Raw genomic sequence first — 15,883 nt, 5'->3', positions numbered from 1 at the left:
GAAATGGGTCAGGTGTGTGATGAGCATGCAGCCTCCAGGCTTCTGTGATTCCCGCTGCACTCCACCCTGGCAGGGAGGAGGGGATTAGCCCACCCCTGGGGTCTGGGCTTCTGAGTCAGGCCCAGGGGATGGGGCAGTGGTAGGAGAGCTCAGTGAGCAGAGCAGGGCATGGGGCCCAGTCTTGCTCCCAGTGTGATCTCTCCAAGTGTCTCGTGCCCCACATTCACACCGTGCCTGCCTCTGCTTGGGGTCATTGTCCCCAGCCCACAGTAGGTACAGGAGAGGAGGGGCTGAGGGACATGGCAGCAGAGAAAAGAGAGCCGGGGTGGGGGCTGGAGGAGGAAGAATGGGCATAGGGTGGGAGAGGGGGAGTCAGAGCCTGACCTGGAAGGGAGGTGGCCTTCGGCAGGGGTGGGCTGGTGGGCTTGGTGTTGTCTGGTTCTTAAGCCTGGGGATGAAGCAATTCTAAGGGAGGAGAGAAGATGAGATGGGCCCTTGGGCTCAGAGGAGGCGCTGGAGCTTCTCACTCAGGGCTGCGTACGATGTGCGTGGTTGGCGTCTGACACCCCCCACATGAGGGGGTGAAGGGAAGAGAGGCCAGGAAGAAGATCTAACCTTCCTTCTGGAAAAAGCTGGTGCCTGGCCCTCTTCTCTGTGTCCTTGGAGACCAGGGGACAGGCACCGGCACACTTGTACACATATGTGGACACGCAGGCACGGGAGGGCACATGCATCTTGGTGACCAAATCTGGAGGAGACAGACCCAGGTGGTCAGGCGGCCAGATCGTGAAGTGGTCAGGATCCTTCCTGTCCTTCTTGAGGCTGGCACAGCCCAGACGCCGGCTGATATCACAGCGGCCCAGACCCCTTCCTCTTTGGGAACCCTTCCCCTCCCCCCCCCACTAGCTTCCTCTTTCCCATCACGTCCTCCCTGGGCCTGGAGGGAGTAGACTACCACTCATTGTCCTGTTTCCGCCCCAGGAGCTACTCCAGGCCAGCCGGGCCCCCTCTGCCCGCCCTGTCTGTCCGGCACGCCTGTCCCTGACAGGCCCAGCCATGATTCTCTCTGTGCATCCTGCATTACGGCTGCGTCTCGGGGGTGATCTTCCCCTGTGCAGCCCACGCCATGGCTGTCTCTGGGCCTGGGATGCAACTCACAGGTCTTTAGAGCACTGAATGGGGCAGCCAGCGGTGTTTCTAGAAGCATAAAAATACCCTCAACCTGAGGCCCCTCCACCCCACCCGCCCGACTCAGGCAGCACTTCCTCTGCCCTGACAGGAAATGAGCTGGAGTCTCAGCCTCCCGCCATCTCGAGGCAACTTCTTGTTTCCCTCTTGCCCTGTGCCAGCACTGGGGTAGTGCCCCTGGGCTCCACCCCCAAAACCTTCCCAGGGCTCTGTCCCAAAGGCTCAGGGGGCCAGGATGGTGGACATGATCGCCAAAGTGACCAGGAGGCAGAGTCGAGCCTTGCCGGCACAGGTAGGGGATGCTGGGGGTCAAGGGGTGCCGGGTGAGCCTCCACCCCAAGCCCTATTAGGAGCTGGGTGAGCTGGGGCTCAGAGCAGTGAGCCTCTTGGAAGTTGGGGTTCATCCTTCCTTTTCTCTTTCCTTCTCAGAGGCCCTGCCCATCCAAGAAGTGACAACAGCGGCAGGGCTGCCACCTGCTTGTGGACAGGGAGGGAATTGGAGACAAGGGGTGAACCTCTGCAAGGAAGTGCCAGGGTGCTGGGCGGCTGGGGCCTGACAGCGGGGGCCTCTTGGCTCCTCCTCTGGCCTGCGGTGGGAAGGCCACTTCTCGTCTCTAAGATGTGACTCAAGAGCCGCTGGTCCCATAATCAGGCCCCTGCGTATGAGCTGCCTCTGGGTCTTGTCTGGGCCCCCATGAGCAGGAGCAAGGAGGAGGGTAGGGGTGGCAGGCGCTGCTGTAAGTCCTTGAAGGCCAGAGGATGTGGAGGGCGTGACCACACCTGCCCCAGGAGCTGGTGAGAACCCAGCTGAGGCTCCGCCGGGAGAGGAGTGCATCTCTAGGTCAGCAATGCGGGGCTCTGTGGAGAGTTCTAGAGTTGGAAGGGACCTGAAGGACGCTGCCGTTCGACGCCCACCACAGCGCTGTCACTTCCCTAACCAGGAGTGGACTCTGCTCAGTCACCTCCAGTGAGGGCCCCTCTACTTCCAGAGGCAGCCTGTGTTCTGGGAGCCCCAGTCCCCAGAATGCTTCCTTCAGAGGAGCACTGCTCTGCCCCTGAAGCGTGATGCCACGTCTTCTCTTCCTTGTGACAGCTCTGTCATGCTGGGGACCTAAACTTCTCCCTCCCAAATCTCCTCTGTCCCTGCTGGGGATATTTCTTTTTTTTCTTTTTCTTTTTCTTTTTCTTTTTTTTTTTTTTTGGGACGGAGTTTCGCTCTTGTTACCCAGGCTGGAGTGCAATGGCGCGATCTCGGCTCACCGCAACCTCCGCCTCCCGGGTTCAGGCAATTCTCCTGCCTCAGCCTCCTGAGTAGCTGGGATTACAGGCACGAGCCACCATGCCCAGCTAATTTTTTGTATTTTTAGTAGAGACGGGGTTTCACTATGTTGACCAGGATGCTCTCGATCTCTTGACTTTGTGATCTACCCACCTCGGCCTCCCAAAGTGCTGGGATTACAGGCGTGAGCCACCGCGCCCGGCCCCACTGCAGGGGATATTCCTTTGTGTGAGGACCCCCTCAGCCTCACTGGCCTGGGACTCCTTATGGACTCAGAGCCATGGCCCCCAGCCTGCCAAGTAGAAATTCCTGCTCCAAGGAGGAATTCCTGCTCCTTCATCCGCTCTTCCACCCCTGGTGGGGCCTTTCAACCCCTGCCCCAGTGGGTTCAGCTAGGAGGATGGGAGGTGTGTCCAGTTCCTCTGCCTTCCTCTTGCTGCTGCTTCCATCCGGCCCTCCCCAGGAATCTCCTGGTTTCAACCCTCCTCTTCAGAAAGTTCAAGCTCATTCCAGGCTCTCCTGTAGCGTCAGGCGTGTTTGTTGCTGAAGTTTGGCATGGGTTAGACTTGTGTACTCAAGCAGTAAATGTAGCAGACCTGCTGTGTGCTTCAGGGTGTTGGCCCAGCTGCTGGGGGGCAAATGGAATCAGCTACATTATCCCTAGTCTTGCTCTCAAGAAAATCCTGCCTTTAGGGGCACAGAAGGTGGGCAGATGGCTGGACAACTGGCTGCCCACCATGGCAGAACGCCATTGGGCCCTAACAGAGCAGTGAGCAGAGAGCCAGCAGGTTTGACCTCTCCCTGGAGAGGCTTCTCAGCTGAGTACCACGGGAGAGCAGGGTTTGGGTAGGCAGAGAACCAGAGGAGGGAATTCCAGGCTGACGGAACGGCTGGAGCAAAGGCATGGAGGTGGGAGGATGCCTTTTGTGTTGAGGGCTAGTGAGAAGCCTGTTGTGCTTGGACTACAGGTTGCCACATGAGGGCTGCGGTGCCCTCTATGAAAGGATAAGGGTGGAGGGTCCCCTCTCAGCCACACAGGAGCCTGGAGGAAGTGGAGAGCAGCAAAGAACTGATGGACTGCCATCCCCAGCTCTCCCAGCCCCCCGGGCACCTGGGGATCCTCACCCTGTCTAAAACTGTACCATTCTCTTCTTTCACAGTGTTTTCATTTCTTGCTTAGCAGTGACCATGACGTGCTGTCCATGTTGTCACCCCCGACATTGACACACAGGTGCACTTGAGCACCAGCCCAGTGGGGGAGGGATTTTAGTGTCCCTTTGTTCACTGCCGTATTCCCTGTGCCTCCAACCATGCCTGGCACAGAGCAGGTGATGAATCCATGTTGGGTGCATGAATGTTCTTCTTTCCTTCTTTTTGTTGGTTTGGTTTGCTTTGCTTTTTTAGCATCAGTTTGATGAAAAATGAATGTTTTTTTGTTTTGTTTGTTCAGGCATCTGACTAAGGCTCAGGGAGAGGCCACCTTGAACAGGTGCTTCCTCTTTCGAGGAGTTTACAGCTTAGTGACGGTGTCACAGTCAGCAGAGGAACTTCTGTGATTTTTAAAAGAGTTTTGTAGTAGAAAATGTTGAGGCTGCAGAAAACTTCAAAGAAAACAAAACAAAAACAAATAAACCCCTATAATCACAGTGCTCAGAGAGGACCTTCGGTAGCATTCTGGAAGGTTTCCAAAAAAAACATATTAAAATTTGGAAATCCGCTTTCCCCTTGAAGCGTTGTGTATGCTTAGAAAATAGTAGTAATCTCCGAATGCCATGCTGCTGCCTGGGGTCTAAGAATGTAGTCATCTGTCCCTCTGCAGGGCTGCAGGTGCTAGGCTGAATGTGGAGGTACAGGGACAAGGGGAATCTTGGGAAAAGGCTGGAACCTGGCACCTGAACTGAGTCCTGAAGAAGGAATCAGAGTTGACCAGGCAAAAAAGGGGTGGAGGCAGGCCTGGGTAGGCCGCAGATGAGCCTCCGCCTGGAGGAAATGCAGCAGGGAGGGTGGGGATCACCCCCGAGTACACAGTGGTGCTACTGGAGCTTAAAGTTCGAGGCAAAGGGCAAGGAGTGGCAGGAAATAATAGTGGAAGTGTGGGCCGGTGAGGGACTGTCTCTTGTGTCTGGTTAAGGGCTTACTTAGACTTTGCCCTGCAACTAGCAGGAAGTTCTGAGGTGTGAATCAGGAGAGCCTCTGTTCTGGGAGACTTAAGCATGGCCAGGTTTATTTTCTATGTGATTGAACCCCCAGCTGCCCTCACTCTCCTTTGGGGTGGGGGGAAACTATTCACATCTCTTTGCCCCTCCGTTCTCCAGCCCATCTGGCCGTCCTCTCTCCCTCTCTTGTCTGGAATTGAATCTGATACCTGCAAACGTCACCTTGGAAAGTTCAGTTCCCAAACTCAGGCATGGTACTGATTCCAATCCCAGAGCTTTCTGGGCTGGCAGGGAGGTGGGGTAGGAGCTCTCAGTGGGGCTTTAAGAATGCAGCATGCCGTTGAATGGGCACCACAAATGGGCACGCCCCAGGCAACTTCTCAGTTCCTACCCAACCTCTGACTTGCCTCTGTGAGAACTGGGTTATCGATGTTTTATTATTGTTGATAAATCTAATTAATGGAATTGACACACCCATCTGGGGCACTAAATACATTACAAAGCACTTTCAATAACACTTCCTCATTCACTCTTCACTACAGTTTCTGAAATGGGCAGAGCAGACATTTCACACCCAGGAAACTGAGGCAGAGAAGTAGTGTGACTTTCTGAAGGTCACCCAAAGGGCTAACGCTCAGTGAGAGGCCACTTTGAACAGGTACTTCCCCTTTCAAGGAGTTTACAGCCTAGTGATGGTGTCATAGTCAGCAGAACTTCTGATTTTTTTCTTTACGTCTTTATTTTTTCTTTTGGAACTTCTGATTTTTAAAAGGCTTTATTGTGCAAAATTTTGAGGCTGCAGGAAAGCTTAAACAAAACAAAACAAAACAAAAACAAATAAACCCCTATAATCGCACTGCCCAGATGGGACCTCTGTTAGCATTTTGGAAGGCTTCTGAAAACACAAAGGCTTTCTCCTCCCGCAGGTGGACGACCCCCCGGAGCCCGTGTACGCGAACATAGAAAGGCATCCCGGGGCCACTTCGCCGGGCGCCTCAGCGGTCCCTCTTCCCAGCCCGGTGTGGGAGACGCACACGGACGCGGGCACCGGGCGCCTCTACTACTACAACCCGGACACAGGCGTTACCACCTGGGAGTCGCCCTTTGAGGCTGCCGAGGGCGCTGCCAGCCCAGCCACCTCCCCTGCCTCAGTGGGCAGCCACGTGAGCTTCGAGACCGAGTGGGGCCAATACTGGGACGAGGAGAGCCGCAGGGTGTTCTTCTACAACCCGCTGACGGGCGAGACGGCCTGGGAAGACGAGGCCGAAGACGAGCCGGAGGAGCTGGAGATGCAGCCGGGCCTGAGTCCTGGCAGCCCTAGGAACCCACGGGTGAGGGGCGGGGCTGGAGTGGGCGGGGCTATCCTCTGAACGCCTCTGACCCCGCCTCCTGCTCCCAGAGGCCCCGGGACACACCGGTGAGGGGCGGGACTTGGTGGGCGGGGCTCCTTCTGAATACCTGTGACCTCGTCTCTTGCTCCCACAGACCCAGGGACGAGCGAATAAGGGGCGAGGCCTGGGTGGGCGGGGCTACCTCTGCCTCCGACCCCGCCTCCTGCTCCCACAGCCTCGGAGACCAGCGGGCAAGCGGGTGTGTCTGGTCCAAAAGGGCAGGGCCAGCAGGCAGTATTAGCACTCAGAGCCTCTGACTCCATCTTCTGCTCCTCGCAGCCCCCCACCCCCGAGACTGACTACCCCGAGTCGCTGACCAGTTACCCTGAGGAGGACTATTCTCCCGTGGGCTCCTTCAGTGAGCCCGGCCCCACTTCTCCCTTGTCCACACCTCCCGGCTGGTCATGTCACGTCAGCCAGGACAAGCAGACGGTCTACACCAACCACTTCACCCAGGAGCAGGTAGGAGTCCTCACTAATAGCTCGCCTTAGTGCTCTAAACTGCAGCGCAAACCAGCCAAGTGCAGTCGCCTGCACCTCCCCCTCCAGATTCCCTGGTGCTGTCTTGGAACCTGGTTAGAGGGAACCTTTCCCTTCCCTTTCATGAGCCAGGCTGGGAGCCCTGACAGTTCCTCTCCCCACAGTGGGTGAGGCTGGAGGACCCCCATGGGAAGCCATACTTCTACAACCCAGAGGACTCCTCCGTTCGATGGGAGCTGCCCCAGGTAACAACCTGGGGAAAGGGGGGTGCTGGGGAGAGAGAAAGGGATCACATATGATTGTGTCTTTCTCCCCAGGTCCCTGTCCCTGCCCCTCGAAGCATCCATAAATCCAGCCAGGACAGTGACATCCCAGCCCAGGGCAGCCCTCCAGAGGAGAAGGTAGGGGAGGAGGCATTCAGGTTCTGGCAGGACCACCACAGAAGCAGTTGGGGGCTTCTGGAGGTCCTGGGAGGAGGAACTGGGTGGAATATATCTGTCTCCCCCATAGGTCCCAGCAGAGTTGGATGAGGTTGGGAACTGGGAGGAAATATCTCCTGCCACAGCTGCTGTGAGGGTAGGCATCACCGCCCCCGCCCCCCACCCCCCAGCCAGGTGTTGGGGCTGACGAGGAGGGTTCAGTGGAGACAGGCCCAGACCATAAAAAGCGACAGCTGAGCAGGACACCAGCGTCTGCTCCCCATAGCTCACTCCTTAATTACCCACTCTTTCCCGTTCTCTCTTAGACCAAGACCTTGGACAAGGCAGGGGTGCTCCATCGCACCAAGACGGCAGACAAGGGAAAGCGGCTCCGGTGAGAGCCTGTCTACATCCAGGCCGGGGCAGGGTGGGCCCTGGTGATGATGTTCACTGAGTACTTCCTGTATGCCAGGCTCTTATTAATCCTCACATCAACTTCATGAGTGGTCCTCTGTGGACACTGAGGCACTGCAAGATAAAGCGACTTGCTCGAGGTCCCGTGGCTGCTAGGTGTTAGAGTCGGGATTCCAGCCCTTGTAGTGGGGTGCCCCAGCCTGTGTTCCTAAGCTCTGGCTTGTTCCTGGGGTGAGAGGAGGCCCTCAGCTCAGGATCAAATCTAAGTCCTGCCACCCCCACTTCCCCACCCCCACCTAGGAAGAAGCACTGGAGCGCCTCCTGGACGGTGCTGGAGGGTGGCGTCCTGACATTCTTCAAGGACTCAAAGACCTCAGCTGCAGGCGGCCTGGTGAGGCCAGGTCCCCAGGGCAGGGACCATCACGTCTTCTCTCTCTCTCTCTTTTTTTTTTTTTTTTGAGACAGAGTCTCACTCTGTCACCCAGGCTGGAGTGCAGTGGTGTGATCTCAGCTCACTGCAACCTCTGCCTCCTGAGTTCTCCTGCCTCAGCTTCTCGAGTAGCTGGGACTACAGGCATGTGCCACCATGCCTGGCTAGTATTTGTATTTTTAGTAGAGACAAGATTTCACTATGTTGGCCAGGCTGGTCCTGGACTCCTGACCTCAGGTGATCCACCCACGTTGGCCTCCCAAAGTGCTGGGATTACAGGCATGAGCCACTGTGCCTAGCCCCTATTCTGCTCTATTTAATCTGGCTAGGAGATGACCAGGTCTGAGAGAGTGGTCCATGAGTTAGAGGAGCTGGGCCTTGGCAGGGAAGGGGTGATGCTGGCAGATTCATTCCAACACAAGCAGTTTCAGCCCCTGGGAGATGGAGAACAGTCTTGAGGGTGGCCAGCTCCAGCCTGGAGGGCAGGGAGGCTGGGGGCGGATACACCTCTTTGTGGGGATGCAGGCTGTGCTCTTTTCCTGTCCTCCCTGGGAGGGTGAGCAGCAGTGGACATGCCAGCCAGCAGTTAAGAAGCATCAGGGTCTCTGGGTCCAGGAACCCTTGGGGCTCTTTCCCCCAGAGTTGTTTCCTGGCCATGCCAGTGACCCCATCCTATTCCTAGAGCCAGAGTGCCACAGCAGACACATCTGAGCCAAGGGCTACCTGTGACCTTCCTTCTCCTCCCACAGAGGCAGCCTTCCAAGTTTTCCACCCCTGAGTACACAGTGGAGCTGAGGGGGGCCTCTCTCTCCTGGGCCCCCAAAGACAAATCCAGTAAGAAGAATGTGCTCGAGGTGAGTGGTGGGGGTGGGGAGGAGGGAAGGGGCTTAGGGATGCCTGCCAGCCCTCTGATAACCATCTGGAAATGACCTGGAGCTTTTTGACCCTTAATTCCCTGTGAGCCAACACTGAGTGCAGCTTTTGGCTGTATTAGTAGAGGTAGGAATCCAGAGCTAGAGAGGTGACATTGGTGCAGTTGTGGGCAGTGCTCTGGGACCCTTACTATAGGCAAGCCCCAAGAAGGAGGACCTGGGAAGAATCGGGGCTACCATTCTCAGGGCTCAAGGCCAACACTGCCCCCCTCCCCCCAGGGGACCTGTCCTGTGTTTCTGGCATCACAGATTCTGCAGTTCCCTCTCCAGGAGCTGAGTTAATAATAATCCTTGCCCTGGAGGGTGATGAGGAGTAAGGCCTCCGGGAGAGGAAATTCTCATGCCTGGAATGGCAGCCCTCAACCCAGCCTGAGAGAGACAGGAGGCTCCCTGTCCCTGGCCGCTTACTGTGACAGGCCTGGTTGGGAAACCTCTTTCTCCCTAGGTCTCCTTCCCTGCCTCTGAGCCACAACCCCATTTCCAGCCGGACTGCATCCCCAGAGAATAAACTGGGGCAGTGGGCAAGACTCCCAGGCGACCCCCACAGGAAGGGAGAGAAGACCCAAAAGGGTTCTCCAGTGCCACAGCCTTCACCATCCACGTGTTGTCTGGTTTTTAAACTGCTTTTATCCTGACCTCAGTCCCTAGAAGGTTTGAGGCAGATCACAACAAAAACACTGGCAAATTCCCTGGTGAACTGGCAAATTCACTGAGAAGCCAGGACCATGAAACACAAGTTAGAGATGAGGCTCAAGATGGAGCGGAATTGGGGGGCAGACGACGTACGGGTGCTAAGGTGGTTGTGAAAGAAAACTTAGCTCCGACTTTCCTGCTGGGTAAGGTGAAAAGAGAAGGCCTATCAGGTGCATGTCTCTTTGTCATTGAAAAGCTAGTAAATCCCACCCAGATGTTGAGGGAATCAAAGCTTTTTCCTAACCCTTCACTCTTAAATTTATTGCGTTAGCTCCTTCAACATGGGATCTAGAAGGACGAGGCAGGTACTCTGCAAAACAGCTCCAGGGAGGCTTAATTCAGGATCTGGGCTGCTTCAGGCAGCTTGATTATGATGAAGACCAACGGCATGATCTCGTGTCCGAGCCCAGAAAAAGCAGTTCTGCACGGAACCTGAGTGTGTAGTTTCCTGATTGTTCACCAAGCTCCATTCAGTTCTGGAACCAGGATCTCTACAAAGCAAAGTTGGAAAACTGGTTTCATCTCATGAGCTACTCTGATGAGTAGGTCTGGAGTCTTCTGAGGTTTTGTTTTTGGTTTTGTTTTTTGGTTTTGTTTTAAGAGACAGGGTCTTGCTCTGTTGCCCAGGCTGAAGTGCAGCGGTGCGGTCATAGCTCACTGAAGCTGCAAGTCCCTGCGCTCAACCGATCCTCCCACCTAAGGCTTCCTTCTGAGAAGCTAGGACTATAGGCGTGTTCCATCATATCTGGCTAATTTTAGTTTTTATGGAGATGCAGTCTGACTGTGTTGCCTGGGCTGGTCTCAAACTCATGGCCTTAAGTGATCCTCCAGTCTCAGCCTCCCAAAGGGTTGGGATTACAGGCATGAGCCACTGTGCCCAGCCTGGAGCCTCCTTGAGAAGAATTCTGAAGCCTTCTCTCGGCTTGACAGGGTAGAGTTCTGTGATCAGCTAACAGTATCTGCCATGGTGTTAAATTGAGGAGAGACACCACTTTAATTATTATTATTTGAGATGGAGTCTCGCTCTGTCACCCAGGCTGGAGTGCAGTGGTGCAATCTCACCTTGCTACAACTCTGTCTCCTGGGTTCAAGCTATTCTCCTGCCTCAGTCTCCTGAGTAGCTGGGACTACAGGTGCCTGCCAGTATGCCTGGCTAATTTCTTTGTATTTAGCAAAGATGGGTTTTCACCATGTTGGCCAGGCTGGTCTCAAACTCCTGGCTTCAGATGATCTACCCACCTTGGCCTCCCAAAGTGCTGAGATTACAGGTGTAAGCCACCATGCCCAGCCTGAGACATCATCTTTGCTAGGCATGTTTCTCCCCTGACTTTGAGGGATAGGGATGTCCTTCAAACAGTTCTCGATGAAGGTCATCTCTGATGGGCTTTTGATGAAAGTTTCAGAATAGGACTTACTGGGTTGTCTTTGCTGACAAGGACTGGAAGGCAGGTGCTGTTCAGGCCTGTGGGAAGGTGGGCAAGCCTGAGTGGAAATCACCAGCCCCTGCCTCCTGGTTGGCTGCCGGCCATCCTCCCTCTGTGCAGGGCGACCTGTAGGCAGTTCCAGGGTTTTCCTCAAGAGATAGCCCCAAATTTTATATAATTGATGGATGGCTTTGTTGGGTTCAGGAAATTTTCACAGCAGGTCTTCCTAATCACCCCAAAGTCACAGAAAACTTCAGCAACAGTACCCCAAGAGCTGCTAGCATTTGCCTGTGCATTCAACAGGATAAATGTTTTGTTTGTTCTTACAGATAGGGTCTGACTGTGTTGCCCAGGCTGGAGTGCAGTGGCTTAATTGTAGCTCATTGCAACTTCCAATTCCTGGGCTCAAGTGATGCTCCCGCTTCAGCCTCCTGAGTAGCTGGAACTACAGGTGCACACCAGCATGCCTGGCTAATTTTTAAAACTTTTTTTTAGAGATAGGTTCTCACTATATTGCCCAGGCTTGAATTCCTGGCCTCAGGGACTCCTCCCACCTTACCCTCCCAAAGCACTAGGAGTACAGGGATGAGCTGTTACAGCTGGCTGTGGGGTGAATATTTTGTGAAATACATTGCTGCATAATGACACTTTGCTTTCTACATGAAACTTGCAAATATGAACTGATTATGTTTTGAGAGAGCTGCCAACAATCATGGCTGTTGTTTCAGAAGTGCTGTCAAACCATTCTCTGGGATAATTGTCTGCTTTGATTAGAGTGAGGCTGTGTTATCTGCCTCTTGAAGGTTCTCTAGCCTTTGCAGGGAAAGGCTAGGGGTTGGGATATGCCACTTTTCTTTCTTTCTTTCTTTCTTTCTTTCTTTCTTTCTTTCTTTCTTTCTTTCTTTTTCTTTTTTAAGAAGTTTAAATAGTCTTCAAGAATAAGTTTAAAAGGACAGCCAAAGACAGTCCGTGCTGATTCTAGAAGTTGTTCCCCGGGCTCTGAGACAGTTTCTGCTGTCTCTAATTCTGGCTGAACCGAAAGGCCAGGGTTGGTGTGAGCTGCAGCAGCCAAACATTCGCATTAACCTGGAACACTGGGTCCTCAGAGCCAGAGGCAGATGAGAGATCCATCTAAGCTGTCATCCAACTCAGAAAGGACTCTGAGCATCAGTCCTGTAGTGGCAAGTTTCCCTCTGGCATTTTGTTTAATTTATGCTTCAGGATGAAGTGGGCTATCAGATGTGTTGCCCAGGCTGGAGTGTGGAAGGTGGTAGTTACTCCTGGCTGCAGGAGGTGGGACAATGCTTCTGGGTCCTCAGTGTGTGTATGGGGAGGGACAAGGGGAAACCTTGCTTTCTCTGGATTCAGCCATGATCTGCTTTCAAATCCTCTCTCCTATATTCACTGTTGTGTCTAGTAGACAGGGGTCTCACATAGGAAGTTTCTTTTTTTTCTTTTCTTTTCTTTTCTTTTTTTTTTTTTTTTGAGATGGAGTCTTGCTCTCTTGCCCAGGCTGAAGTGCAATGGTGCAGTGGCATGATCTCAGCTCACCACAATCTCCGCTCCCGGGTTCAAGCACTTCTCCTGCCTCAGCCTCCCAAGCAGCTGGGATTACAGGCGCCCACCACCAAACCCAGCTAATTTTTGCATTTTTTAGTAGAGACAGGGTTTCACCATGTTGGCCAGGCTGGTTTAAAACTCCTGACCTCAAGTGATCTACCTGCCTCAGTCTCCCAAAGTGCTGGGATTCCAGGCGTGAGCCACCGCACCCGGCCTCACATAGGAAGTTTCTTTCACCTAGTTTGCAGGCCAGTGCTCTGCATGAGGCCTGCCATGTTCTGGGGCTTGCAGGGAGGCAGGCTGGGGGAGGGAAAGTATACCAGACAATTGAGCTCAGCTCTGTGCTCGTCACTCACTAGCTGTGTGCCCATGAGGAAGCAGCTAAAACTTGCTGAGCCTGTTTGCTCATCTGTAATACAGAGATGCAGTCACCCACTGCTTTAAGTGATGCAGAAAACCCAAAACTTGGCCTGGGATGAGGCCCTTGCCCCATTAAGCTCTGAGTGCCTGAGGGCAAAAACAGGTCTCCTCTATCTCTGTACCTACCCCTAAATGGGGCCAACCTCCAGGGCAGACCCAGGGTACCAGAGATGACCTAGTGACATGTGTCCCTCCAGCTGCGGAGCCGCGATGGCTCAGAGTACCTGATCCAGCACGACTCGGAGGCCATCATCAGCACCTGGCACAAGGCCATTGCCCAGGGCATCCAGGAGCTGGTAAGCAGAGCCTGGGGCCGATAGGGGCGATGGGGAGAGGGTGGCCACTATGCAAATGTAGTCCCCCACTTAGGCTGGGATGGCAAGGTAGGCTGCTGAGGAAACTGCCTTCCTAAGTCTGTGAATCCAGCCCTGGGTTTAGCCCTACAGGAAGACTCCCCGGGTGAGGGCAAGTGCACACTAGAGGAATTTCCCATTTCACAGGAGGCAGGAGGCCAAATACACACTCTGCAAGCCAACCAATGGCAGACTGAAGCTAGCAGATAAAATTTTAAAGGACTGATTTCAATTGTCAACCACTTTTTTAAGGTTCAAAATACCAATTGCATAAGTAGAGGATAGGTCGGGGCCCCTCTCACAACTATTGACCTGGAAATGACCTGGGGCTTTTTGACCCTTAATTCCCTATGAGCCAACACCGAGTGCGGTTTTGGCTGTATTAATAGAGGTAGGACTCCGGAGCCAGAGAGGTGATGTTGGTGCAGTTATGGGCAGTGGGCCGGCCACAGCTGGAGGTACTGGGTCAGAACTGGGAGCCACATACTGAGGAATGCTGACCTAGTTAGAGGGGCTGAGGAAAATGAGGTCTCTGCACCTTAAGGGCTCCATGCAGCTAAAAGAAGTGAGTGTTCTCAGGCTCACTGGTGGAGGTGAGGGGAGTTAACCCGGTTGGGGGAGAGGACTTTTCTCTGAGGGTCTCCAGGCCACGCCTTTTGGGAGGGCATTTCGAGTCCCTGCCCCATCCTGGAAGGACCCGCAGCTGGCTCAAGGCCCCCCTCTCTGAGGCTGCGGGAATCCAGTCCGCAGAGTTGCCCCCTGAGGAGGAGAGCGAGAGCAGCAGCGTGGACTTCGGGTCGAGTGAGCGCCTGGGAAGCTGGCAGGAGAAGGAGGAAGACGTGCGGCCGAGTGCAGGTGTGCGCAAGGCGGGATGGGCTGGGGGCTCCCAGGAGGCCTCTCCCGGGGTGACCACTGCTGGGACCTTCCCGGCCCACCCCGGCGCCTCCTGACTCAGTCCTGTTCTCCCGCACCGCACCGTAGCCCTGGGCCCCGGGGGTCTGGAGAGCGACTTGAGCAAGGTCCGGCACAAGCTCCGCAAGTTCCTCCAGAGGCGGCCCACACTGCAGTCGCTGCGGGAGAAGGGCTACATCAAAGGTACCCGAGGCCTGCGGGGAACTGGGACCGGGACGGGGCGGCGCAGGCCGGGCGGGCGCTGACGAGCCTCTGCCCTAGACCAGGTGTTCGGCTGCGCGCTGGCCGCGCTGTGTGAGCGTGAGAGGAGCCGAGTGCCGCGCTTCGTGCAGCAATGCATCCGCGCCGTCGAGGCCCGCGGTACGTGCGCTGCGGGGGTGAGGGAGGCAGGCATTGGGGTGCTTGCTCGCCTCCTGCGAGGACCGTAAGCTGGAGACCCCTGGATGGACACCGGGTCCGGGAGAAAGAATGGGAAGTCCCGAGTGGGATTCATAGTAGTGGCCCGTATCCCCACCCTACCCCTCCAACCTGGGGTCAGCGCCTCCCTCTGCCCCAGGTCTGGACATCGACGGGCTGTACCGCATCAGTGGAAACCTGGCCACCATCCAGAAGCTGCGCTATAAAGTGGACCACGGTGAGGCCCGTCCCCATTCCCCTGCCCCAGTGCCTGAAGGCTCGAGGGGTACTGACCTCCTTCGGCCCCTTTCCCTTCCTCTGCCACAGATGAGCGCCTCGACTTGGACGACGGGCGCTGGGAGGACGTCCACGTTATCACCGGTGCCCTGAAGCTCTTCTTTCGGGAGCTGCCCGAGCCCCTCTTCCCCTTCTCGCACTTCCGCCAGTTCATTGCGGCCATCAGTGAGCACCTGGGGCAGGTGGGGCGGGTGGGGTAGGCGCGCGGCAGGCCACCCCTTTGGCAGGCTCCCCTTGCCTGGCCGACACCCCCTATCTCCCCGTCCGACTCCCTCCCTCCGACCCTTCGCTCAACCAGAGTTGCAGGACCAGGCCCAGCGCAGCCGCTGTGTACGCGACCTGGTGCGCTCGCTGCCCGCCCCCAACCACGACACGCTGCGGCTGCTCTTCCAGCACCTCTGCAGGTGAGCTGGGCGGGCTGCGCGGGAAGCGGGAGGCAGGTCCAGGCTGGAGCACCCCCTCATCCCCCGCGTGTCCCAGCAGTTCCAAGCCCTGATCCCACTCACCCTCGCCGCAGGGTGATCGAGCACGGCGAGCAGAACCGCATGTCGGTTCAGAGCGTGGCCATTGTGTTCGGACCCACGCTGCTGCGGCCCGAGGTGGAAGAGACCAGCATGCCCATGACCATGGTCTTCCAGAACCAGGTGGTGGAGCTCATCCTGCAGCAGTGCTCCGACATCTTCCCGCCGCACTGACGGCGGGCCTGGGACTGGGGCGGCGGCCGCAGTCCTGCCACACCAGCTGGGCGGCAGAGGCTGTGAGCCGGGCCTCCTCCTCTCTGGGACCCTCCGCCAGCGCACAGCCGCAGGCAGATGTGACTTCTGTACCCTCGATTCTGAGGGTACGGTGACCCCTAGTGGGCACTTCGCAAAATGTGATTTACACCCCACCCCCGGCCCCGCCCCGCACGCCCCGTTTGGGGATTAATCAGGTTTTTTTCTCTGTGGCATCGCGCCTACTGTGCGTGTGCGATAGCGTGTGTGGGGGCGAGAGTTTGTTTTCTGGAATGGTGGGTGCTGGGAGGAGGAGCTTGGTGGGGGGCTTCCTGGCTGCTTCTGGTGGTCACCTCGTGGAGGCCTTCGCAGAGACCCTGTGGGTCCTGGCCCTGTGCCGGCACTGTGCCAGTTATGGAGCAGCTG

At 55.8% G+C, this 15,883-nt stretch overlaps 1 protein-coding gene across 8 annotated transcripts in view; it reads left to right on the top strand.

Moving 5' to 3' along the window:
* The window catches only part of ARHGAP27 (Rho GTPase activating protein 27), a 34,928-nt gene extending 19,249 nt beyond the window's left edge, over nt 1–15,679 (top strand). For 5 of the 8 annotated variants that reach the window (XM_039476976.2, XM_039476972.2, XM_039476973.2 and 2 more), the window contains 16 exons: nt 5,550–5,954; nt 6,294–6,476; nt 6,659–6,739; nt 6,812–6,895; nt 7,005–7,070; nt 7,240–7,307; nt 7,628–7,718; nt 8,507–8,611; nt 12,984–13,082; nt 13,883–13,994; nt 14,121–14,234; nt 14,313–14,411; nt 14,608–14,685; nt 14,775–14,909; nt 15,043–15,148; nt 15,262–15,679. In XM_039476976.2, the coding sequence (XP_039332910.1) occupies nt 5,550–5,954; nt 6,294–6,476; nt 6,659–6,739; nt 6,812–6,895; nt 7,005–7,070; nt 7,240–7,307; nt 7,628–7,718; nt 8,507–8,611; nt 12,984–13,082; nt 13,883–13,994; nt 14,121–14,234; nt 14,313–14,411; nt 14,608–14,685; nt 14,775–14,909; nt 15,043–15,148; nt 15,262–15,439 (2,004 nt within the window). In that variant the 3' untranslated portion in view covers nt 15,440–15,679. Of the gene's footprint in view, nt 1–406; nt 1,481–5,549; nt 5,955–6,293; nt 6,477–6,658; nt 6,740–6,811; nt 6,896–7,004; nt 7,071–7,239; nt 7,308–7,627; nt 7,719–8,506; nt 8,612–12,983; nt 13,083–13,882; nt 13,995–14,120; nt 14,235–14,312; nt 14,412–14,607; nt 14,686–14,774; nt 14,910–15,042; nt 15,149–15,261 lie in introns of those variants that run through there. The other 3 variants (XM_010331444.3, XM_074388782.1, XM_074388781.1) reach the window with 3 other exon arrangements.
* The last annotated feature ends 204 nt before the right edge of the window (nt 15,680–15,883 follow it).

The sequence above is a fragment of the Saimiri boliviensis genome, chromosome 17, assembly GCF_048565385.1.
Source record: "Saimiri boliviensis isolate mSaiBol1 chromosome 17, mSaiBol1.pri, whole genome shotgun sequence".
NCBI lineage: Eukaryota > Metazoa > Chordata > Mammalia > Primates > Cebidae > Saimiri > Saimiri boliviensis.
Note: the sequence above shows the minus strand (reverse complement) of the source record. Positions and strands in the feature narration are given on the sequence as shown.